Source organism: Ochlerotatus camptorhynchus, unplaced genomic scaffold (genome assembly GCF_037179485.1).
Source record: "Ochlerotatus camptorhynchus isolate MF236.1 unplaced genomic scaffold, CSIRO-AGI_Acam_v1.1 ptg000361l, whole genome shotgun sequence".
Lineage (NCBI taxonomy): Eukaryota > Metazoa > Arthropoda > Insecta > Diptera > Culicidae > Ochlerotatus > Ochlerotatus camptorhynchus.
Window position 1 is genome coordinate 202138 of NW_027040849.1, and position 27149 is coordinate 229286.

Genomic DNA, 27149 nt, shown 5'->3' on the forward strand with positions numbered 1-27149 from the left:
GTAATATGTCTTCATATGATAGTAAAAGTCCTTCAAAGGCAGACCAGAAACCTATCATTGCATGATGTGAAAAGCTATTATCGGCCGGAAAGAGTAGGCACCGGTGGGGAACATTATTGGAGACCGACTATACTGCCGTTCTACGCATATCATGTTTCAAAACTTGCTTCTGAGAAAATCTCGAATAATGTTTCGAATCATTTCTGCTTATTGGAATTGTTCACATTTCAACAGAATCAATATTTTTTATTGAAAACTACAGAAATTACCTTCAATGAAATCAGTTAAGCCTATTTTTATACGAACAATATTGTTATGCCTAGAAATTTGCACTGAAGTAGGGAATTCTACAAATGTTAGTCCCACTAGGAACTGTTACTGTCAGTGTTGCTTTGATGGCCACGTTGCGTTTGACGTCTTTACTCTTGTGACTACATGAGCGTGCTTGCGTTCTCCGCAGTTTTGGAAGATCCTGGGTAGTTTGTACAGCTTTCCATCATTAAATTATACCAACAATAAATTTGTTGACACTTCTATGAAACCATCTCAAGAAACTAATGATGAATGCACTATTTAGAACATAAACTTCTTAGCATCTTATTCTACTCCTTAGCAAGGAGTTTGCCCTTAGTGGGCAAAAGATCAATACGTCACACGATCGTTGAACGTGGGTTTCGATGATTTCAAGAAATACTTTGGAAGAGTTGACATGCACATGTAAATTTCTTCCGTACGGAGTTGACTACGTATTATTATATTATATAAGGGGCTTTTCATGAAACACGTTGCACTAGAGAGAGTCTAGTATAAGAGAGGAGCGGACTAGATGGTTTTGAGCGAAACGAACTGTCAAAGCCAGAGTCAATCGAGCAGCGCCTATCTGAATTGCATTGGCAGTGTTGCTAGAAACTACCCAGGCATAGTACTATGGGCAAAAATGGGTCCAAAATTACCCAAAATTCAATATCTCAACAGCACGCTGAATTCCGGCCATGAAAAACGACTTTTCCGAAGGGAAATCGTCAGGGGAATCGATTGTACGTGGTCCCGTAGACCGGAGAGCCTTGTAGGTATGTGTTTTGGACCATTTTACCCCATTTTCCCCTACTTTTTGGAAGAAATGTTTTTTCACAGCTCTATTTTTCGTAAAAAATAAGCACTTTATGCATGGTTTTAGAATACTATGTCTTTAAATAACAGCTCATGAGATATTAGGGGAATACGGGGTACACTTTATAGGGGAGTAAGGGGTAAAAGTGAAAATACAATCAATGTTTTTTAATACAAAATTCATTTTTTTTAATATTAAAATATTTTTTTTTCTGAAACAAAATTTTAATTAACTTTCATTTGGTATTTTGAATTCCATCATCGGCCAAACAGTTCAAAAGTTGTAAATTTTTGAAAAAAATCAAAAAAATATATTTTTTTTGAGCGCCCTAATATATAAATAGTCACCCTAATGACACAATAAAAAATACGGGTCTAATATGTTGCGATAAGGAACAAAACCAATTTTTACAAAATTCTGTGAACCACTATATCGTTTTGCTGTATACAGACAAAAAAAAGTGAAAACTCTTTTAAAACAGATAGCAGTAAATTAAAACTTATTTAACCTCAATTAACTTAAAATTTCGAGAAAAAAAATATCTTATTATTGCAGGCAACCTTTAGGGTCATTCAAACAACCGCATCGTTCAACATTTTTATGAATTAAAATAAATTTAGCGAGGATTCACTTTTACCCCTTACTCCCCTATAAAATGTACCCTGTATTTCCCTAATATCTCATGAACTGTAGTTTAAAGACATAGTATTCTAAAACCATGCATAAAGGGTTTATGTTTTACGAAAAATAGAGCTGTGAAAAAACATTTCCTCCAAAAAGTAGGGGGAAATGGGGTAAAATGGTCCAAAACACATACCTACACAGCTCTCCGGTCTATGAGACCACGTGCAATCGTTTCCTCAGACGATTTTCCTTCGGAAAAGTTGTTTTTCATGGCCGGAATTCAGCGTGCTGTTGAGATATTGAATTTTGGGTAATTTTGGACCCATTTTTGCCCATAGTGCATAGGGTTGCTAAGGCAGTTTGTTTTGAATTCGCTCCTCTTTTATACTACACCCTCTCTAGTAGACATTATAGGGGGAGTGTGGGGGGTGGCGAGTGTCTACGTTAGTGTCTAATATTGCATTGTTTTAAATTAGAAACTGGCGTTTTAATATGAAGTCACGTTTTTCTTAGTAGTATTTATCAACATTAAATAAAACTGCCACTTCCTAAAATGGTTCATACTTCATACTGTTTATTTTGATTGCATAAATCCTGTTTCCATAATGTGTGTACACAAATCAATTCGTTAATGATAAATTCAGTCGAGAAAATCTTGGTGGGACAGTTATGCGTAGAATTTCAACATGGGACAATTAGGCTTGATGTTGTTTTTATACAAACCCAGAACAAACAATATGTTTTTCTATTTTCAATCCAAAGTCTACCTAAAATTGTACTGTTTCATGAACAAAAGTTAAAAGCTCCCAAAAGTAACCTGGGACAGATATGCGTAGAACGGCAGTATAGAGGATGATGAATATGACTTCTGTAGCTTGTTTTGTGTGCAGCATTATTTCAATTAAGGGTGCTAATGGGGTATGATTAACTGCCTCTTTCTCTTGAGCCAACTCTGGAACCTACCCCTTGACTGCTACTGTTTTCATATAAGACAATTTTTCAATATATTACTGCGCATTTATTGTTTGCATAGGAGTCTAAAGTGGTGCAAATATTTTCCCTAAAATTGATAATTTATGAAAAGTTTAACATAAGCAATACCATTTTTCATTTTCAATTGACACATAACGTTGATTCTGAAATTATCAGAAAAATATGTTTTACATTAAATATCAATTAAAAGGAAAGCTTCAATTCAAAAACATGGTTCTATGCCATTTTTAACGGTAGCATGTCTGGGAAATTATCACTTATTTCTATTAGATAGCACATGAATGAAACCCACTTTTCGCACCTTAGCGCAGAAAAGCGCAAAGAATTCTAATTTTTTTGCAAAGTACTTACACACTTAGAAATTACTAATTTTACACGTAACTTAATCCGTCAAAGATGAGACGTAAACAAACATGACATGTGATATTAAGTGCCCCGAGACTGAAAAGTTCGGTGCTTAACAAAAAGTACGTTTGATTAAGTTATGTCTCAAACCTATGTCAAAATTTACGCTCGTATATGTCACTCTCAGAGCACCTGAATTTAAATAAAATTTTATAAATGTGTAGGCCACAAATCTTAGTCGGTCTGATCGTTTTATACCATTTTATAAATATGTTTCAGAAACGTTGAAAATTAGTAATAGAATGTGTTTCAGTTGTTAAATAGAGTTATACCCCGTTCACATAACAGCCTATATCACGTAATATAGGCTGTCTTGCAATGAGCACTCATACATAGGATTTCCAGTGAAAACTAGATGTATGAGTGCTCATTGCAAGATATCGTATATCACGTGATATACGCTGTAATGTGAACGGGGTATTAATCGTCTAACTCGGCTAGACTGTAATATTGATCCAAATTACTTCAAAACAATAAACGATGCTGTTGTTTTTTAGGTTTTGGCCGGGTTTAGATTCATTGTTTACGCTAATCATGACAAGATGTCTTCACATATCACTTTTGCATGCAAATGAAACAAATGAATTTAAAACGATGATTTTTTTTAAAGTGCAATAATTTTTCAGGAACTGTTTAGCAACAACAAACTTCAAATAGAAGAGCGAACCATTCTTGAAATTGAAAAATAAATCGAAAACCCCTTGAGCGATTTCCTAAACTCCACCGAGTGTTTCTAACGGTCTACTGTTTGAAGTGCAAACATCACTGCCACCTATGCGTTCGTCATCACCCGATCGGAGCAACCGGCCGGTCGGCTGTGCTGCAGACGTAAACAAGCCGTCACTCTTTGAAGCTGAACCACACCCCCAACATCCAGCAACAATGCAGAAGAGTGTAGCAGAAAAAAACGCAATTCAAAACAACAGGAGGCCACAAAGAACTGCCCATTACGTTCATGAGGGCGGCTTCCGAACAAAAAAAAACGCCAGGTTTGGACACTTCGGTTGAGCTGTGAGTGCAAAAGGACATACCTACTCGCCTCGAACGAGATTGGAGGTTGCAACATCAAACGTTACTAATTCATGTCTGCCAGGATGGGGTTTGTCACCGCTAGGTGTATAAATCCGGGAAGAAAATAGGGGAGTACTATGAGTGGGTATTTTTTCTGCTCTCTTCAGAATCCCGGTTCAGCTGTCTATCTTGTCTGGTTTGTGTTGGTTCGAAACATGATGTTTGAGAAGCTGTGAATGATAAGCGCACGTTCTTCCGTGTGATGTATGGCATCTTCATTATTAGCACTCTCCATTTGAAAAGGTTGAATTCAAACAGACTGTTGTCGGAAGCAAGACTTTCTGCGGTTGACTGGTTTTCCGACAGTTTTAGCTTCATGCATGAGTTCAAAGGTAAATTATTCCAGTGCGAATCTAAATTGGCTTATTTATCTTCCAACTCACATATTTTGGATAAATTTGAATCCATTCTGCGCTCAACCATGTATAATGTGCTGAGCAAATAACTAACATGCCTATAATCTACCGTGAATAGAGCGACCCTAGTCTACATCCCCAATTCCACTAAGTCATAATGGCATCATAATTTTAAGCGCACACCCATTCAACTTTCATCGCAGTTATAACTCTCAGTATGCGGATCAGAAGCCCTGTTTGCTACAGCAGGAAAAATCCACCCTCATGATCTGCTTGATTACTTTATCCTTTACGCCCTTTACGCATAGGGTTAAGATCTAATTTCCGTCAAACTAAACATAACCCGTAGTTTACCACTAACAAAAAAACGAATGTTTCTATCAGAGATGATTTCTAAATTTATTTACCTTCCTTAACGAATCACAAATTGTTGAAATATTGTTAAAAATCTAACGCTGCTTCTTGATTCCAATTTCATACGAGTTTAAATTCCGTTCAAACACATTGAACTGTCAATGGATTCACAGTGGCATACGGATTCGCTAGGTACGCATCTTCTGTTTTTGAGAATAATGGATGTCAATATTCATATTATGCGTACACTCAAACGCAAAATGTATGATTCTATTGCAGATTTGCATCAAAAGTATGCAGAACTTGCAATGTTTTACGACATGAACAGATTCCATAATGCGGTCGCCGGAAGGTGTTTAAAATATTTTATAAATGTTTATCTTCTTTCCTTTATTTAACGTCACACAGTGGGGAATCGCTGGCCATTATACAAAATTTGCAAATTTGCATTTCCTCCTCTATTCTATTTTTTCCAACATTCTACCCTATTGACCCGTTCGAATCCAAAATTGAACGCAATATGAGAAAATTTGAATTTTTTGTTACTTTTTGAAGTTGGTTACCTCGCATTTTTTCGACACAAATGGCATAATCATCTGGTGGTTTAACGGTAGCTTGGATTGTAATGACGTCCGAGAGAAAGTTGTGTTAAAAATAATGTAGAACAAATTTGTTTAATTCAATTTTTGTAGAATCTTATATTAGTAGGCCTAAATCTTTATTTGATTAAAGAAAATAGTGATTATTTTCATAAAAATGAAGGTTCAAAGTTATGAAGCCAGCGGCGCCGGTGGTGTAGTGGTAAGCGTGATAACCTCTCACCCCGGCAGGCCTGGGTTCAATCCCAGTCGGCACCGCCGGGATGTTCTGAGGCATAACATCTCTGATCACGCCTTCCTTCGGAAGGGAAGTAAAGCCGTTGGTCCCCGGTTCATGAGTTGATGGGTCGATAGGTAGGGTCCAGGTATGGGAGCTGCCTCCCTAGCGTCGGTAGCATTGGTGCTCAGCACGGAAAACAAGATTGACGGAAAACAAATCCAAGGTAAAAAAAAGTTATGAAGCCAGGTTTTGCCATGGTTGACACCAGTTGCAAAAGGTAGTTTAAAATGTAAGGTTTCAAATGAGCATAGCCTGTTCTTGCACAGACTTGCGCAGGATGCTGATAGTGCGAAATGAAAAAAAGATATTTTTACTCAGGTGGCATTCTACAATTTTAAATTTGAATCACGAAAAATGCTTTCCTTCGAATGCGAATAAAGGGTTTGAGATGTTTTGGAAAGTATTCAACAGAAAATTTCTACAATCCCAACGGAAACGTGACCACTTTGAAAAGAAATATTTGGATTGGTTAGAGGAATAAGCAATACCACCATATGATGCACCTTGGCGGCTAGGAAAATCTGAAAAAGCTAAAAAGCTTTTGAAGAATGCAGTGATCGATCGAAGCGGCGCCGTACTGAGGAAATTAAAGCAAAATATTTGTCAAATCAATTAAGCTTTGCTGCGGAAATTAGTTTGCGAGCCGACCAAAATTACAAAGCAGCAAATTTAATCTCAACAACCAAAACACTCTGAAACTCATGTATGTTTACTTTAAGAATATTAACCTTAGATTGTAAGTTTGATTAACCTTATGTTTAGTTTGTATTTTGTACGTGTGGGTTTTTTATGTTTGTTTTCAAGATGAATAGAAATAAGTTCATGTTTTAAGATTAATTAAACATTTGTATCGTAAGCCACATTTCAAACCTCCTTCTCCCTTTTCCCATCCAAAAAAATTGTAAATCTCCACTAACCTCGAGACAACCGCGAGTATCCGGTCCAGCTCCTTTAACTTTAAATATAAGACATCAATAATGTATAACGAAAATGATAACTCGGCTCCGTAAAGTTTATTCGATTGAGCCTGTACAAATAAAGTAATTAATAAAAAAAAACCAAAACACTCAAATTACATCTGAGAAGGCGTTGTCCATTTTAGTGATTGCAAAGCTGACGAAATATAGTAACAACATTATTAGGGAACCAGTAAAAGACAGGTATTAAGTTTAAAGTAAGGAGTTTGTATGCAAAATACCTACAATGGTTTTATTATTTCAGGTACCCACCGTACTACCAAGTACAAAGAGCCGAAAAAGAGCCCCCACAAAACGCATTTTTTGTCACAGAATGCAATGTGAAGATTGATCTCCAGGCTATTCTAAATAAAACCACTGAAAGGTTACTGCTGCAGCTAGAAAGTACTATTGAACCCCGATTGCAACATGGTAAGGAGGAGCATTTTACTTTCCGTATCAACACTGGAGAAAATCTGGTTTTGAAACGTAGTCCGAGGCGAACAAGAAAATAATTCAGGCAAGCTTCAAGAGCAAAATGGGTCTGATTGTCGACAAACCGGAGCCAGGAAGATTTGGCAACAGCAATGACGGCAATACAGATGTTTTGCCAATCCTGAAATCAGCTCGAGATCACAGGAGTAGATTTGGAGTTGATTAAAAGGCTTCGGAACATTCTCATTGCAATTTCTTGTTCCCAGCAAATAGACCCAGCTAAATTCAAAATTTACTGTGCTGATACCGCGAAGCACTACGTAGAGTTGTATTGCAAGAATTGTCATTACATTTCAAGACCAACAATTCGAAAGGCCTCAACTTCATTTTGTAAACAAACCTTGGAAGGCCATGTTGTCGCGAACCGAAGTCCACCAAAGCAAACCAACAAAATTAACAGGTAGAGCCAATTCTCCTCTACCCGATTGTGTTTTAGGTTTGCGAATGTACACCATTCCAATATATTCTCATACAAATTCAAACATCGATAATGTCACATCAGTTATTCAGATTTTATTAGTAGTTGTGCTTATTGAAAGGTAATATAGTATGGATCAATTACAGTACGGCTTTAAACTGAACCAAAGTGGACACCTTGTGTTCGTTTATTTTTGACAGCATGTATGACCACACAAAATAATCCAAGGGGTTTAGATCTGGTGAACTGGGAGGCCATTCATCCTTGGCCAAAAAGTCGGTCAAATTTGCTCGAATACGCAAATACCTCCCCATACCATCACGGAAGCGGTGCTTTGGAACCGTGGAATGTTTCTGTCCCTATCTTGGATGTCCCTGGACCTACACGCACACAACCTGTCGTTTTGAAGATTGTGAGACTGCTGCAGGACAAATAACTTTTCATCGGAAAAGACAAAGTCTCGTCCAGCGTGCCGCGATAGTAGGATAGTTGCTCTTTCAAGCCTTTTTTTCTTGGAAGGTTCCGAAACTCCGTGAACTTTACGTTTCTTGAAAGCTTGGCATCCCAGGTCCTTGAGTACATTGTGCATGGTCGATTTTGAGACACTGAGATCAGCGGCCATTTTGCGTACAAAGCGTTGTGATTTTCGTCGAACTCGTTCCCTGACGGTCTTAATCACTCGTTCAGTTCTAGCTGAACGTCTTCGGCCGGATCTTTTCCGGTCATCTAACGAGGAAGTCTCACGGTACCTTCTAATGGTTCGATACACAAAATCCCGCTTTACTCCCAGATTCCGCAAACTCTTGAAAATAGCGCCAAGGCGCTCTCCTTGCAAAAACTTTTTTATTACCACAGCACGAAATTCTTTCATCGTTGATAAAAGATGGATACTGAATGAAAATAAGCAAACAGAACCGTCAATGGTTTGTGTAAACACAGTGCAAGATTACACCAATCCATATAAACTATATGAACTGTAGCTTCATCACTACGACAAGATGAAAAGGTGTATGAGAATATATTGGACACGGTGTAGGTTTCGGTTCGCGACAAAATGGCCTTATCAGGTTTGTTTGCAAAATGAAACGCCTTTTCAATATGAAACATATGCAGAGGATGTAATAAATCCAACCACACATTGCATTGTAGTATCCGAATTAAACTATCGTACCAAAAGTATGATGGATTCGTTCACGTCAAAATCATTGATATAGGGGAAATGGATTACAGCCTAAATACCCCATACATAAATTCAGCATTCGAATAAATTTCCAATAGCGACCACAAATATCCAATAGTACCGTCCCAATGACGCATTCATCTAGATAAAATTGATAAATAGCAGCTTTTTAGCGATGAGTCCAATTTTAGATCAAAAGGCCAACATTAGAGCCATTTCCCGTATTTGATATTTCTGCTCGGTATGACGGAAATGAGCGCTTATGCCGAAGTAGAATTCCACCCTAGGACATAAACAGAAAAATAAATCCACCAGCAGCGTTGTTTTACTTTCCACCCGTCTTTGAACGTGCCTCGTATGCCGAACGAATATATTGCAGTTACACGCACTGCCAAATGTAGCGGTTTCTATGGTAACAGTTTCAGCCTGATGGTTCATTCGGTAGAAAAGGGTCCATTTGTATTGACTGTATCTCTAGCTGGAGGTGATGGTTTTGCATCGTGCACAGGGATATTGATTTTTACTAGCCATGTTATCTTGCAGCGGATAAATGTACATGTGTAGTGTACTATGTTATTTACACAAACGAATGGTTCCCTCGGGCTGCATACGGAGGAATCGATTTCAAGGTCAGTCTGATTGAATGGATATTGGTGTTGTTCTTTTGGGATCCTGCAATGATGGGATGGAATTGATGCATTTTGTTCGCTGGATTGGGTTTTTATTGAGTTTTGTCTGTGTTTTGGGATGTGTATTTTTTCAATTTGCGAATTGGATGTTTTGGACCGAATGAATAGGAAAAAAGTAAAATACAGTGTCCCATGTTTTCTCGTGAGTAATGATCCTATTTTAACAGTCCCCTTTTTGAACATATTTTCTAGTGTTCTGCACCGTATGAAAAATTAATGTAAATTTCTGCGATATATAGCGCACATGTTATTAACGCTAGATTTGGCGTAATTTTACATGATATTTCACACAAATTTAAGCGTAATATTGCGTAAATCTGCAATATTATAAGGATGCTTATAAGCAATTTCGATGGTTACGCCAACTATAGCTCATAATTAAACAAGAGGAGATTTTACGCGACACTTAAAACTCAGAACTTTTTTCTGTGTGCGCTTTTCATGTGGTCTTATTGCACCAAAGTATACAGATGAATATCGCTCACTAAAAGATACATCCTACACAGTTATAAGTAAACGTGTAATATTACATTAAACTGCATGTAACAAAAAGACAGCATGATATATAACGTATTTCTACATTAACTTGCAAATTTACAAGTTGATTTTTTCATAAATGAAATTTACATGCTTCGGTTCTGTAAAATTCAATCCTCACGTAATCTTGACACATGCGGCACAATTTTGAGGTTATGAATAACATTATGTTTTCGGATGATTCTGAATGAATTACACTCCATGACTTTTTTTAATTTATTCATAGCAACACACTTTTTCAATTAAGAACAATGCATGAATGGCACACGAATAGGTATCTTGAAACAAGCCTATCAAATAAACCCTTCAGTTTCCTGTAGGTCCATCACCACCAACCACTGGAACGGTAACTTTCGGCACCTCATCCGATATCTGGTAGCGGTGGATTTCAAGAAAAGCTTCTTTTCTCGGACAATTCCGGTGAGATTTTTTAATTTTAACATGCGATTCTCTATTCCCGAAGATGAACCAGCCTGCGGCTGAAAATCTCCTGAATAAAGGGGAACTCTGTTTTTATTATTTATGCGCTTCTATCATGGTGGCAACAAATCAAAACGACAAACGTCAAACGCTGCGGTAAACACATTTTACGTTGAGTGCATGTAAAATTATATCGTATATGATGGAATATTAAATGTGTTTCAGTAAAATCTAAAACAGTCATGTAAAATTAAATCAAAATGAATCCAATTATGCATTAGATATAATGTTTTTGTTGTGTGCCTGGCTTCAAATGGAATCTTGCGTGTGATATTGCATTACGTTACATACGGCTTTTATTTGATAAAACTCTTCTAAACCATCAAATAATTAAAATTATTGAATCAATTTTCCTTTGACGATAATGAAATCAGTATCAAAGCAGAGAAAATGGGGTGGGGGAGAAGTTCAAAAAGCCAGACCTGTATTGAAGTTGGCACGGGGTGGTATCCACTAGTTGCCTAGTGTAGCTCCACTAAAACCCATTCCTTACTCTCTCCTCTGCCTGGATCCCCCGGGACCACACTGAAGCGACTACTTCGAGGGGGCTGGCACTTCTCATACTCTCAGTGCTAGCTGGCGTTGCTAGATCGCTGCTCATCTCTCCATTCCAAGTGCCTTCCTCGGGACACATTTCATCGACGACATTCTCCACGTTAAGGATAGCCATCTCCCTTAACACTGCCTCGCACCTTGGACAGTCGAAGACCACATGCTCCGGCGTTTCATCCACGTTGCCACACTCCGGGCAGAGGGATGACGCTGCGTGTCCACACCGATGCAGGTATTTCCTAAAGCAGCCGTGGCCAGACAGGAACTGCGTCCGGTGGTGGTTGACTTCTCCGTGTTTTCTGTTCACCTAGGTCAAAAGAATCGGTAATAACCTATGTGTACATCTACCGCTATCCACCGTATTCCACTCATATTGCCACTATGCCAAAGACTCTGCTTCCGCCACTTTCCGTACTCTACCGGCTTCTCTCCGACTGTAGCACTCGCTGTCCTCCATCGGGTGATGCCGATAGGGATCATTCCGGCGATAGCGCATACTGCTTCCGATGAGATGGTTCTGTACGCACTCACGACTCGCATTGCCATGAGCCGGAACGTACTGCTCAGTTTCCTTTGGTTCTACTTCGTTTCCAGTGCTGCAAACCAGGCTGGACCTCCATACCTCATTATCTAGCCAGAAGACGCCTCTTGATATTGCTGGGAATAGAGTTGTTCAGCATGATTCTAGCTATTGTGTTGATGGCCTTCCAAGCATTCTCACAGACATATTCGACGTGGCTGTTGAAGTTTAGTCGGTCATCGATCATCACTCCCAGGCAGAGCGTAAAATTATTGACTGCTAAGGCTGAGTGTGAAAGCTCTGGACTATTCAATCCATTGCGCTGTGCAGACCGTTTGTACCAAACGGTAAAGGACTAGGCAATGAAAGAGCAAACAAAAACATTCAGTCACTCACGAGCAGGTGAGTCACACCGCTTGCCTTCGCTCAGACCAGAACCAGGCTCTGGAAGTAACTCCTCAGAATCCTGCACAGGTAGTCGGGGACCTTCATTCTATGCAGCGCTTTGGCAATGGCTTTTCAGCTGCGCTGTTGAACGCATTCTTGGCGTCGATCGTTACCACGGTGCAATATCGATCTCCTCTTCGCTTCGGTTTGGACGCCTTCTAGACTGTCTCGACCATTGTCCGAATTGCACCCACCGTTGATCTCCGTTTCCGGAATCCAAACTGCCTCTCCGACAATCCAAACCAAAAGCTTATAGGGCTAATTAAGTTGAAGCATTGTCCCTTTCAATTGACGATGTTATTTATCTCCGTTGAATTCGAGAATAAGCGATGACGAAATTTAATCAAAACTTTATTGTTCAATTCAATGCAATATTTAATGCTCATTTTTATTCTCTATGAATAAATGTTGCTGACTATAAAGCAATGTTATTATTACAATTGCAAAAAATAGACAGGTTTTCCGTGGTAAAAATGATTTTTAAAGCAAACAGCAATTGAAAACAAATAATAGTAGGAGTATATTATATTAATGTAAATTAATTAAAATGTAAAAGGTACATTGGATGAAAGACCTGTACGTTGAATTGATTGGTATTTGAATGAAAAAGCACTTAAAATCGTCAATTGTTAATTTTACCTCGTATGCACATTTTACCCCCGCTTCCCCTAACATTCAGATTACAGTGAAGTGTAAGAATAACAATTAGTCATAGTGTAGAATTTGAGAATTCATGTTTAAAAACTCAAAAATGTAGTGAAATCTGCAGGCTGACAAAATCAGGGGTAGACAAAATCGGGGGTAGACGAAATCGGGAGCTGACAAAATCGGGAAAGAACTGTAATTGTTTTTGGAATAAATACTGCTCGAAATAAAATATTTTTTGAAAAGTCATCATTGTTCCTTTTTCAGAGGAATAATTGTTTTGCTAGGCTCATTGCCGAAAACATATCCAGCGACCGAGTGTTCTTCGGGTTAAAGTTTCACAACTAACAATATTGCATGCACAAAACACAGTTTATTTTTCTTAAATTACACTACACTCATTTAATCAAAGTTTATTTTTGTAACTTAACTAAACACTAAACAAATAATTGATTATCTTCATCGTTTGCCGAAGATGGCGACATAGATTGTCGGCGCGATGAATTTGTGGGCTACGCACCCAGCTGCGACGGTGGATTGATGTGCACTGACTCGTCCTATGGTGTATTGGTTTTCCCTTCGGTGCGGATGCTGTAGAGAGATGACATCGCGAACAGTGGTATGTTCCGTACAGTCGATGTGTGGGATATCGATCGGTGATTGTCCATTGCGTTGTGTTGCTAAGTTGGTGGTGGAGCGTTCATCGGTCACAGATTCGAGGACAGACGTATTGATGGTGTCGAACATCCTGCCCTCTGCAGAAATAACTATTTCTGGACTTCGACGGGACGTTGATTATCAGATAATCGTAGACATGCAAAGAAATAAGAGATCCGGTAGGCCTTTTCTACTGAAGTAAAAGATATGGACAGATCCTCACCTGGACCCTCCGGTATGAGAGCCTTGTATTGATTTGAATGCGGCTATTGAGTATCGGTGTAAGGTTGATCAGCTTGCTGAAACCGACGTTGCCAGGTTGATCCAAAAAGGAAACCTCTAGCTAGACCGCGCGGGCGGCTCTTCTGATGTGGTCGTTTGGTCGTCGTTGGGTGGTGGTATGGGTAGAACACAGATCTTTGAAGTTGGGCGTGTAAGCAAACTGGAGCCAGTCTGCAGTGTGACGACGCGGACAACGCCATCTTGACCTGGGTGGAGCTCGTGGATTCGAGCGATAGGCCAACGCATTGGTGGTTGATTCTCGTCCACGATGACGACGACTTGATTCTTCTTTAGCTCTATTGGTGGTTTTATCCATTTGCTGCGAGGTTGCAGTGCTTGCAGATATTCTACGTGCCAGCGTTTCCAGACATCCTGAAGCATTTTCTGGATCTGCTGCCATTGGTGAAGCCGATTCATCGGAATAGACTCGTAGTCGATGTCTGGAACAGACTGTAGCGAGGATCCGACGATGAAATGACCCGGCGTTAGAGCCTGCAAATCCGATGGGTCGTCGGAGAGTTTGGTCAACGGGCGAGAGTTGAGGCAGCCTTCGATTTGTACGAGAAGTGTCTCCATATCGTCAAAGGCTAGTTTTCGGTCACCAAGCACACGGACAAAGTGTTTTTGCGCTGACTTGATCGCTGCTTCCCATAGACCTCCAAAATGGGATCCACGAGGAGGATTGAAATGCCAGCGGATTCCTGAAGTCGAACATTCACTGGCGATGGAGTGGCGAAAGTCTTCGGAGCGCAACAGTCTTCGAAGCTCGTTAGCGGCACCGACGAAATTCTTGCCGTTGTCAGTGTATACATCTGCGCACAGACCGCGACGAGAAACGAAACGACGGAAAGCTTGGAGAAATTTCGCCGTACTCAGATCACCAACAAGTTCTAAGTGAACGGCCTTTGTGCTGAAGCACACGAACACTGAAACGTAGGCTTTTGTTGGTGCGTCTCTACGGTGACGAGGTTTGAGATAGATCGGCCCCCAAAAGTCGATACCAACGACGGAGAATGGCCGTGAAGCAGTGACACGCTGCGAGGGAAGTTCGGCCATGAACTGCTCGATGGCTTTGGGCTTTGCTCGTACGCACGTAACGCAGTTATGAACAATGCGACGGGTAGTATTTCTGCCTCCTAAGATCCAGAATCGTAGTCGGATGGTGTTGGTAAGAAGCTGCACTGCTGCGTGAAGAAGACGTTCGTGCAGACATCGAACAAGAAGCGTTGTAAACGGATGTGATCCTGGGAGCAGAATTTGATGTCGCGAATCGAAAGGTTGGGAAGAACGATCTATTCGTCCACCTATTCGTAAAATGTCGTCGGAATCGATCATCGGATGGAACCAACGGAGCCGAGAATGAGTTGGAACTGTTTGATTTGCTTTCACAGCTTTCAATTCTGCCGGAAAAGCGTCCTTCTGCACCAGTCGCACAAGAGCTAATTCGGCGCTACGAATTTCCGAAGTAGAAAGCGGTGATGAGACGACTCGTTCAAATTTTGCTAGATGTAGATTTCTGAAGTACCGCCTCCAGTAGGCAGTAATCCGTAGCATGTGCTGATAGTTGGAGAACCGACCGATGTACTCTTCGACGAAAGTAATCGAAGGAGATGCGGTAGCGAGTGATGTTTTCCTTGCTTCCCTTTCGGCTTCTGAATCTATGGCTTCATTAACTTGAACTTTCCACGATTCTTTGTCGTTTTGAAGCCATGGAGGACCTTCCCACCACTGTTTACACTGGAGAAAATCTCCTGCTGCTATTCCTCTGGAAATGATGTCAGCAGGATTCTCACAACCAGCGACATGGTTCCATTTACAGTTTTCTGTCATTTGCTGGATTTTTGAAACGCGATTGCCAACGAAAGTGGACCAGGTTGACGGTGTTTTTGCCTTGAGCCAACATAGAACAGTTGTTGAATCAACCCAGAAGTACGCTTTGGATGTGATTCGTAGTGCAGCGGATACCTTACGATAGAGTTCAGCAGCTAACAATGCACCACACAGCTCCAAACGTGGAATGCTTTGTTGCTTGAGTGGTGCCACCTTCTATCGAGACGTGAGCAGAGCAACCTTTACTTCCCCCAAAGCGTTCGTTGATCTGATGTACGCACATGTTCCATACGCAGCTAAAGAGGCGTCCGAGAAGAAATGGAGTTCGGCAGAGATAGAATCAGGGAGCAAAATGAATCGGTTGATACGCAAGTCATTCAAACGAGGCAGTTCGGAGCAGTATTCGATCCAACGGCGTTTCATATCTTCTGGCAATTCCTTGTCCCAGTCGTACGGCTTGTCGTTGTCATCCTTAAGACCCCATAACGATTGCATAAAAACTTTGGCAACGACTACAACAGGTCCTACCAAACCGAGTGGGTCAAACAACTTGGCTATGCAGGAAAGAGAACTGCGCTTCGTAATTATTGTATCAGCGTCGACGGCAGCTTCGGGAACAATGTATTTTAACTGGTCGGAGCACGGCTCCCAATGCAGGCCAAGAGTTTTTATTGACTGATTTTTATCGAAGTTCACCAGAGGTTTTAACGCTCGATTCTCTGGAGGAATTCCATCAAGCACTTCCGGACAGTTACTCGCCCATTTCCGAAGTTGCATCCCAGCTGAATTCAACATGGCGTCCATCTGCTTTCGCAGTTCAATGGCTTCGGCGACAGTACTTGCTCCGGAAAAGAAGTCATCTACGTAAAAATCTTCGCTGGCTGCGCTTGCTGCGAGCGGGAAATTTGAGCTTTCATCCTGTGCGATCTGCTTCAACACTCTAGTGGCTAAATACGGTGCTGAAGCAGTGCCGTAGGTCACAGTCTTCAATTTATAGATTTGGATCGGTTCTTCTGGTGATTGGCGCCAGAAAATCAAATGAAATCGACAGTCTTCAAGAAACAGCAGAATTTGCCGATACATTTTGGCGATGTCGGCGATAAGCATTATTGGATGCATGCGAGATCGCATCGTGATAGCTCTCAAGTCCTCCTGAACGATTGGACCAACCAGCATGGCATCGTTAAAGGAAACTCCACTAACACTCTTGCACGAGGCATCAAATACGACGCGGACCTTGGTGGTGCTGCTGTCTTCGCGAATGACTGGATGGTGAGGTAGAAAGTATGCAAGCCCAGATGCTGCCTCAGACTCGTCGATTCGCTTCATATGTCCTAACTTCTCGTATTCTTCCATGAATTTCTTGTATTCTATAGCTAGCTTTGGATCTCGTCCCAGGCGATTCTCGAGCAAACGGAAGCGGTGAAGTGCAGTGCGTTTATTGTTCTCCAACTTCTTCAAAACCTCTTCTTTGAACGGTATGCGCACCATATACCGTCCATCTTCGCAGCGAAAGACCGTGTCAGAAAAGAATTTCTCGCAGTAGGCTTCAGCCGGGGAGTGTACAACTCCCGAATCATCCTCGATGGCCCAAAACCGCTCCATGTTGCGTTGTATTTCGGCAGTAGTAGCTACGTTGCAGACAATGGGTGATCTTGAATGTTCTTGAGAAGTTTTGCCGCTAATCACCCAACCAAAGACTGAATTCACGAGGCACGGAAGAGACTCGCCCAATGGAATGCGACCTGCTACGCTGAAGAGATCGAAAAACACCTCCGCTCCCAGCACAACATCAATAACTCCGGATTGATAGAAAGATGGATCTGCTAACTGAATTCCCGTTGGAAGCGACCATCTAGAGGCGTCAACGGAAATTGATGGAAGGTCTACGGTGATCCTCGGTAGGACGAAGGCTTCGATTGTGGCAACATAGTTGGAGATTCTGGACTTTATGGTGGACTGGAACTTGCAGTGAACTTCTGTAGCAGCTTCACCAATCCCTGCAATAGGCAGATTCACCTTGCACCGACGAACCTTCATTCGCTGGAGTAGCCGCTCCGTTGCGAAACAACATTCGCTGCCTGAATCCAGTAAGGCTCGTACCGGATGCTCTATCCCGTTGTTGTCCACCATGATGACGATGGCTGTAGCTAACAGCACCTTCGTTCTAGATCTGTCCAAGGAAGTGCAACTCGTGATGCCAGTATGTGCCGCTGGGGTGGAAGAAAGTTGTTCGTTGTTGCTGCTTTGCTGACTTGGCTGGATGAGGGATGCGGGTCGACTGCTACCCTCTGATCTTGAGGCATAGCACAACTGCGTATGGTGCCGCCCTCTACACTTGCGACAGCTGCTTTCAGATGAACACTCCTTTGCCAAGTGGCCTCGTCGTAGGCAGTTTCGGCAAAGCTGATTGCGTCGGATTACACGCTCCTTCTCGTCAACCGACATTTTTGAAAATTCTCCACACTGGTAGAGAGAATGCTGGCTAGAACACGCTGGACATTGGCGCGATGCTTGCTGTGAAGCTCCGTGATTTGCTGAACGAGGTGGATTATGTTTCTTCGCTAGTGTTGCCATCTCCGCTGACTTGCCGCTAACCGTTTCCAACACATTGACTCGACGTTGAAGAAACTCTATCAACTGCTGAAACTTGGTCGTCTCGTTTGCCTCTGCATACTCTTCCCAATCGCGTCTCGTAACAGCATCCAACCGAGTACTGAGCAAGTGAATTAGTAGCACATCCCAGTGTTCAGTTTGCTCCCCCAACTGCTTGAGAATTTTGACATTGGCTTGGAACTTGTCAATAAGCGTGTGCAAGTCCATAGCTGTCTCACGCTTCATACAAGGAAAATCGAAAAGTGATTGGACGTAAGTACGTTTCAAGCGCCGCGTGTTCTGATAATGGCTCACGAGCAGATTCCAGGCAACAGGATACTGTTCGTTGCTAATTGGAATCGTTTGTATGAGTTTTAATGCCTCGCCAGCCAAAGAGGAGCGTAAATAATAAATTTTTTGAATCGTCGACAAGTTAGTCGAAGTGTGCACGAGGGATTCAAATAAATCGTGAAAATTTAGCCAGCTCTCAAAATGCCCATCAAAAACTGGTAATTTAATATCTGGCAGCTTGACATGGGACACTTGATTCATATCATGGGGCCGGGTAATGGGCAACGAGTCATTTTGATTTAGTTGGAGTAACGTACCCTTCGTCTTGTAGTATATTCGCTCTACATCTGTGCGCTCCTTTAAATATCCATCCAAGACATCGTCAGCTTCTTCTAGCGTTTCCAATTCGCCTTGTACAGCGTTGAATTCTGTCCACAAAGCGATCACATTCTCCAAGCGCACGGGTACTTCGCGCTTATCCCTGTCGACTTGATAACTGGTGACGAAGGATCCAATCGCCGATATTGATGAGAGAATGCTGCGTTTGCGATTCTTCAAACCGCGCAATTTCCTCTCTGCCGCTGACATATCGATGAGTGATGGAAGGATCTATAATCAAAAGACCGCGTAGACCGCGCGAAACGAGTACAAAAAAAGGAACCCTATTTACCTGGGAGCAGGCAATTTAGTGCCTTGATATTAATCAAATTTGTCTCCTCACTATGGTTGAGATGTGCAATCACAGTAGACGGATCTCTCTAACGACAAATGGCGCTATCCAACAGAGCAATTGTACCGCTTCAATGGCTACGTGTCTGCGTCATTGACCAGTTTTGAGGTCATCGACCGACTCCGGGAGTATTGACTCACTAGCATACAATAAAGGCTTCCATAGTCAGTCCACCAATTGTTGTTTATAGTTCAGCAATACGAAGATCACAGCATCCAAGCAGTAATGAAGTGCACATGCAAAAAAGATTCCGGTAGAACAACTCTCACTGGGTTAGATTGAATGGAATTGCACTCACCTATGTGAGGCATGAAAATGCCTGGTATTATTTCCAATCAACAGAGCGGCAACGAAATGGCGCATTCGCCATACAGCTCATGCGAGGCACTCAAAAATGTAGTGAAATCTGCAGGCTGACAAAATCAGGGGTAGACAAAATCGGGGGTAGACGAAATCGGGAGCTGACAAAATCGGGAAAGAACTGTAATTGTTTTTGGAATAAATACTGCTCGAAATAAAATATTTTTTGAAAAGTCATCATTGTTCCTTTTTCAGAGGAATAATTGTTTTGCTAGGCTCATTGCCGAAAACATATCCAGCGACCGAGTGTTCTTCGGGTTAAAGTTTCACAACTAACAATATTGCATGCACAAAACACAGTTTATTTTTCTTAAATTACACTACACTCATTTAATAAAAGTTTATTTTTGTAACTTAACTAAACACTAAACAAATAATTGATTATCTTCATCGTTTGCCGAAGATGGCGACATAGATTGTCGGCGCGATGAATTTGTGGGCTACGCACCCAGCTGCGACGGTGGATTGATGTGCACTGACTCGTCCTATGGTGTATTGGTTTTCCCTTCGGTGCGGATGCTGTAGAGAGATGACATCGCGAACAGTGGTATGTTCCGTACAGTCGATGTGTGGGATATCGATCGGTGATTGTCCATTGCGTTGTGTTGCTAAGTTGGTGGTGGAGCGTTCATCGGTCACAGATTCGAGGACAGACGTATTGATGGTGTCGAACAATCATGTATATGGATTGGCTTCCAACGTTTCCAAAAAATATTTCCTTTGAATTTTATATATGAGCCCATACGGAACACATAGGCTGACAATAGGGACAATAACCCTATAACTTATATAAAACCATTTTTTTTTTTAACACTCCAAATACGGTGGGTAAAAAACTTTACGCCGAAACGGCAAGTTTGCAACGGCATAACATAGCCCTTTCTTGACGGATTTAAAAAATTGTGGTACTTCTAGAATTCCTAGGGTCTGTAGATTATTTTGATTGAAAAAAGATTGAAAATAAGATAGGATTGAAAAAACGAAAAGAGTCGCTACACGTTGTTTAAGGTATGTGAAAGTGACATAAGATCTATAATTTAGATTGATGGGCACCAATGTTCATAATTAGCGAGAATATCGTCATGGTTCCTTAATATGGATCCTGGAGATAACAGAACGGTCCTCCGGATGATCAAAAACATTCGTAAAAGTGGTCAATCCACGAAACTGATCCTAGAGCACCGTGGAATTTTTGAAAACATTAGGAACTGTAGTATAAGAAAGAATTTTGAGTCGTGGCACAAACATGGATCTTGATGGCCATGGTCAATCCATGAAACTGATCCTAGAGCTCCGCAGTTTTTTGAAAAACACTAGGAACTGTGATGATAGAATCAATTTGGGATCGTGGAATAAACATGGACCTGGATGGCCATGGGATCGTCATGCGGAAGATCCAGAATATCCTTAAAAGTGGTTGATTCATGAAACTGATCCAAGAGTTCCACGGTTTTTTTTTTCAAAACCACTTGGAACTGTGATGATGAGCGGCGACGGTGGTGTAGTGGGAAGCGTAATTACCTCTCACCCCAGCAGGCCTGGGTTCAATCCCAGTCGGCGCCGCAGGGATGTTCTGAGGCATAACATCTCTGCTCACGACCTTGTTTTCCAATGCTACCGATACCAGGGAAGCAGCTTCTACACCTGGATCCTTCCTATCAATCCATCAACTCTCATGGACCGGGGAGTAACGGCTTTACTTCAAAAAGTTAACAAAACAAAACTAACAAAAGTTTCAAAAATTTTACGAACAGTTCTTGGCGTACGATGTTTGTCAAGTATCCATAATTTTCACACTCCAAAAAATTATTTTACATGAGTCATTAAAAAAAAAAACAAAAATTATGTGTTAAACATTTATTTTGGAAGTTTTACTTGAAATTACTATTAATAATTTTTTTTCCCAGATTTTTTTTTATTTCTCTGCACTTTTGTCTAAGACGTCGTTTTGATCAGAAGTTCCATTTCCGTGATACATTTTTTTTTTAATTTAAAGGTACCATTTAAAAAATTGTCAAGATCCAAAATAGCCGAATTTTAGCAAAATGTAAGCAATGTAAAAATTTAACGAACAATTATGCAAATTTTCATGCAAATCCGATATGGTTGAGATATACCGATTCACCATTTGGCGTGGAATTGTTCATTAACCTCATTGGAATAATTTCTGAGCTGCCTGGAATTATATGAGAGAATATCTGAGATATGTGATTTGGATTGTTGGATATTTTCAGAATGATACCTGAACAACCTGAAGCCTTGAAAAAATATCAAAAGGACTTTCCATGTAGTTCTAAAGAAAACCCAAATGATATTTAGAAGTACAAAGATGTTCAGAAATTCGGAGTGATTTGAGAGTTGAGCGTAATTGCATTTGTAAACAAACACGTTAATCGCCGATTTCTAGCGAATAAACGCTCAAACTAGAAAACTAATAACACTAACAGGTAGAGGATTGATTCCTCTATCATTTGGTATATTTTGTTTATGAGATTGAGGTTTTATTCAAGAGAAATCGGGAATTGACGTGTTTGTTTACCAACGTAATTACGTCCAAATCTCAAATAACTCCGTAAATACAGATTTTCAAAAGTATGGATAGTTTATGATAAGATTTACTAACTAGATAGCACTAAAACGAAAATGATCAAGTTGCGCCTTTTTAAATAGGCATTATATGACGCTATTCTTTAGGGCCAGCTAAGCCTCATTCCTTGAATTTTCAACCTGCCTTGTTCAACGGACTCCTGACTCTACAAATTTAAAACCCCTTTTTTTTACTTACAAGTACAACAAATCATCAGAACATCACATGATTTAATAATTCCGAAAAAAAATCTACTGCTTATAGCAAACGAATGGCAAAAACCATGCTTGGTGCCGGTGTTCTTATCAGAGCTTTTATTTAAATTGTACATTCCCCGGAACTCAAACAAGTTTAAGTATCAAATCAGGCGTAACATTTGATAACGGTACAAAAGCTTTTGTACACAAACTTTCTAAGGCTCTTTACAAGCGAACCAAAGTACGCCTACGCAAAGCAATACCACTTTCGGATAGGTGAGAGTTGCCCCTATCCGATGATGTTGTTGGTTTGCGTGAGCGTACTTCGGTTCGCGTGTAAAGGGCCTTAAAAAGTTTGTTTATAAAAGCTTTTGTGCCGTTATCAAATGTAACGCCTGAAATCTCGTTCTCCATAAGCCACGATTAATCATAGTTTCCCATTCATAGCCATTCCCAACAGTTGTCAATATCGATTAGCGAGAAATGACTAGCCCCATAAATAATCCGCATCTCATCTCTCCGGGTTGACCGTGACCTCTGGGTGATCGCGAATAAACTCATCAGTTATTATAGTGCAGTGGCCAGCGATAACAATCGTTATGAAAAAATGAGGACACAGAAAGGGCATCGTGGTATGTTTGCTGAAATGCATCCGCTCCTGCCGCCATCAATCGGTCACTGAGCTATTGTTGTTGCACCGCACCGTGAGCTGTTGCTCTTCTTGATGAGCCGATGTCGTGTTTAGACTTTGTAACGACGCTGCATTTCCGTTTGCTCGTTCGTCGTCGTCGCCCGAGCTGATACCATCAGACGCATCATCAACATGTGCGTTTATTTAATTTCCACTTTTTTCCTCCTAACTTTATTATGCTGCCTGTTCTGCTCACCCTGATTCGAAAAGATTTTAAGCTGAGCACAGTCAAGGAGAGCAACTAATTCATTCTTAAAAACGCCCGATTATAGTTACCTAGTGTCGGACGCGGTTGCCGACAGACTGGTGCTGTTTTCCAGAACCATGCGAAGGATTTCATTCATAAGCCGAGAGTACAATCAGGGCATATATGTAAATGCAGATGGATCTGTTTTTTTTTCCGATGGAACGATTCATAAATCCCATCTCACCATCCCAAGCAGAACAAAACGTCATTCTGTTTTCTGTTGCCCGGACATGTGTAGGAGATTCGACCTTAATTAAGATAAGCCAAGTGCGCCCTTTCGACTGGGCCAACTACATTCGAATTTTGAATGCATCGTGTACACACAAGACCTGAGATTGTTCGAATTGAAGTAACCGAGGTCTAGTAGGCAAATATTGATTCTTGATGATGACGACGACGACGACGACGACGATGAAGATGATGAAGTTATTGACCCGGGGAATGACCTTTGCAGCCAGATCGTCTCCTACGATGTGCTAGGTTAATTGAATTTGTGAGAATGATGAATGGGCACCAGATTGAACGAAATCAGAATATAATAATCACGACACGTGCGAATCAATATGGCGTGTGGAATGGTTTTCCAATAATTAAAATTCATCAATCACGCTTCGCCGACAGGAGTCAATCAAATTCGAATTATTCATTGAATCGGGATACGGGTGCTACTCAGACACCAGGAAACAACGAACCACCCCTAGTTAGTGGATCGAGATGATGGGCCGCTTGCTAATTTGCGCCTGTTTTTTTTTTTTTAATCGATCCATCAAAATATTGCACATAAGGGCAATTGACGGGAAAACGAGCTTCTAGCTGCTTGGTCTGCGGAATGAAGGGGGATGAAACGGAATGAATTTTTAAGCAATGTTTTCATTTTCCGATACTCAATTAGGTGTAAAACTGGCTAAATGCTCAGCTCACTGGAATCAGGGTTTGCCTGATGTTGGTCGTGTGGTTTGATGGTTGAACGTTGCTGTATTAGTGAAAACAGGAGAATTGAGGGATAAGGTGGGTTCAACTGGTTTAACGCAAAAGTGCATCAATATTTAAAGTCCTATGATTGGAAAATCGATCCCGTATGAGGCCTGTGGGTGGTTGGCTGCGAGTGGTCCCGATGATTTAATAATGCCAGAAAGTTGGATTTTTTACCCTGCTTGATGTGGTGACAGAAAAGATACACCACTATAATATGGTCATATAACTGCGGGACCAGTGTTGGACGATTTTAAGGCCTTCAACAAGTTGGTGAGTTTTGTGTTTATAGGAGATTATCTCAGTTTGTTGGTAAAATCAGCACCGTCTTCGTAAGGTTTCCTAACCCATGATGAACGAATGAAAACCATACTGGAACATGGAAGCTGATTAGACGAAAAATCAGTACAGTCATGGATGATTTGATGATTTAGAGCTGGTTACTCACTGATTTTGCATATGTGAACCCCTTTTACGGAGCACCATTAATTGTAATTTCAAAATGAATACACAATTTAGTTCCCTCTGATTAAAACTACGTCACGTGTACTACTTTTATTCGGATATTGGCTTTTAATATTAGCTGAGGATGAAAACACTAAAACTTATTATGTCCAACTTTCCGGTCTTTGGACGTTACCTTCTTTAGGGGATATAAAGTTGTACCGTCTTTCGTTCAGCACAACAATTTTTACGATCGTAAACTAAAACTAGCCCTGATGAACATCCCAACGAGATGACAATGACGGATTTCACGCCAACTCATCCAGTGGTTGGCAGCACCCTCTCAGAACCTTATGGAACTTTGTGGGTGTGGAGACTTAGCAATTTTAAGCAACTTTGCGTACTTATTTTTTTCAAAATTTATCTCGCCTAGCATTTGATAAGGGTCAAAGTTTTTTGTCGATTTTTTTTCAAATCGATATAGCTTAAAAATGACAAGCCCTACAAAAAAGGGATGTATGGCGAACTTTTAGCAAATAATCTGAAATTTTATAAAAAAATTTAAATAAAATAAAAAATCGGTTTCTACACTCTAAAAAAATATATTTAAAAATTAAAAGTCATTTTCCCAAAAATGGTACCCCTCAGATTTGCTTGATATTTTTTCTCATGAAAGGCAATATAATTACCTAACTTTTCTTCATACATCGCAAAGTGGGCGCTTTTAAGGAAAAAAAGTTGTTCGAACAACAACTTTTTCATGTTAATTTTTTTTTTAGCGTGTTTCACTCAAAGTCGAATAGTAATACGCGCACAACCTTATTAAAATTCGATTAAACTTTATGGGTATACTTTTCGATAATCTGGGCGAAATCTAGCCTAACATTTGAAAAGGGTACAGAGAAGTTACCTACAAATCGTCCAATAAGAGTTCAGAACAAAACGTTCTAATGAGGAACAGCCATCTCAGCATGGTTTGCACTTTCCTGTGATGGATTGTATTATAATATATGCATACACTCTATCCAACTTCTATAAAACCACCCTCAAATTGTTCCAAATCAACAGGTAAACTAAGTAAAAATCACTTAGTATGTTTTATTCATGAAAAGATTTCAATTCATGTATTTGTGATTAATTTAAGTAGAAAAATAATCATTCATTTATTTTTATGTATTAGGTGTGTCCATTAGTAAGCAATATGCATAAATGTTTATACCTCATCTCTCAAGTGAATACATATAATAGCGCAGGTAACTTAACGATTATTTAAGGCATGCATGCATGCATGAAACAATGACAATGCTAAATTTGTATTTTTTTTCCTTGATTTGTTTTTCGTCGATCTTGTTTTCCGTACTAAGTACCAATACTACCGACGCCAGGGAGACAGCTTCAACACCTGGACCCTACCTATCGACCCATCAAATCATGGACAGAGACCAATGGCTTTTCTTCCCTTCCAAAGGGAAGGGGGTGAGGTGAGAGGTAATCACGCTTACCACTACACCACCGGCGCCGCTAACATTATTAATCCAAGAACTGTGCTTGTTTGTAGGAAATATAAAATTCTAATATTTTCTTAAGATATCTGTGTGCATTATTATATTGTTTTCCCTTTTTGTACGCGTTACGCAAAAGTTGCTCATGATATCATGAATATTATTCATGGTGTATTTTCATAACATGAAAATACGCTGTGTTCATAAAATCATGAGTAATTTTTCTCATTTCGGAGATCGGATTTTTTCCCGTGTAATGGTTTTGAGATTCCTGGTTGCGTGCAATATATTTGTGAGAATATCTTTTTGAGATTTTATTAGTCACGTTTTGTTTGTAGTTTATATTTTATTTCTTTCATGTAATTATCGTAAATAATAGTCATTCAATAATCGATAGTTCATCCATATATTCGTACTTTGACGCGAAGCGCTGTGGATAATGAGATGCTCGATGACCCTGGAGGAATCGATTTTGCTTACTGAGCAGAAAATCATGGATTTAACCCCAAGCTCTTCCACAGCACAATAAATCGCCACCAACATTTGTATATTTTATATTGAACATTAACCTCGGAAACTATTTGCATAAAACGTAGTCGTATTTTGTCGCGAAGGGTTATGGTTATGAGATGCTCAATGACCCTGGAGGAATCGTTTTTGCTTACTGAGCAGAAAATCATGGGTTTAATCCCAAGCTCTCCATCATGACTCTTAAAATTCATGATCACTAAACAAAATGAATATGTTCTTTCGATAGCCGGCTTTCGAGAGATTAAATAAACAACAAATAAAAAATACATACTTTTGGTTGCATCGCCAACTTGAGGTCCCAGACAACCAAAAATCGTATAACAATGTACACACAGTATCGTAAATTGCTACAGTTTAAGTCAAAATCGCATATAAGAATGGCATACCTCGCATTATGTTTAAGTTACATCGTATAGAATGCAAATTTCCGACCTATATGCGATGACTCATTTTCCCGTCGTACTGTATCCCAAATTAAATCGGATTACATCGTAAGACTTTTCAAAATGAATTTGTTATTA

General features: G+C 40.3%; 3 protein-coding genes across 4 annotated transcripts in view; 1 reads left to right on the plus strand and 2 right to left on the minus strand.

Annotated features, from left to right (window-relative positions):
• Positions 1 to 27149, plus strand: part of Dg (Dystroglycan) — a 542469-nt gene that overhangs the window by 101522 nt on the left and 413798 nt on the right. The gene's annotated exons all lie outside the window — the stretch shown is intronic.
• LOC135709554 (uncharacterized) lies at positions 13709 to 14227 on the minus strand. The gene has a single exon (XM_065231947.1). It carries the CDS (start codon positions 14225 to 14227, stop codon positions 13709 to 13711), a length of 519 nt encoding a protein of 172 aa, XP_065088019.1.
• Positions 15698 to 18304, minus strand: LOC135709555 (uncharacterized). The gene has a single exon (XM_065231948.1). It carries the CDS (start codon positions 18302 to 18304, stop codon positions 15698 to 15700), a length of 2607 nt encoding a protein of 868 aa, XP_065088020.1.

Bases quoted from the DNA above. Each gene is read 5' to 3' on its own strand.
- LOC135709554 (XM_065231947.1), bottom strand. From the start codon at position 14,227: ATGGAGACACTTCTCGTACAAATCGAAGGCTGCCTCAACTCTCGCCCG.
- LOC135709555 (XM_065231948.1), bottom strand. From the start codon at position 18,304: ATGGACTTGCACACGCTTATTGACAAGTTCCAAGCCAATGTCAAAATT.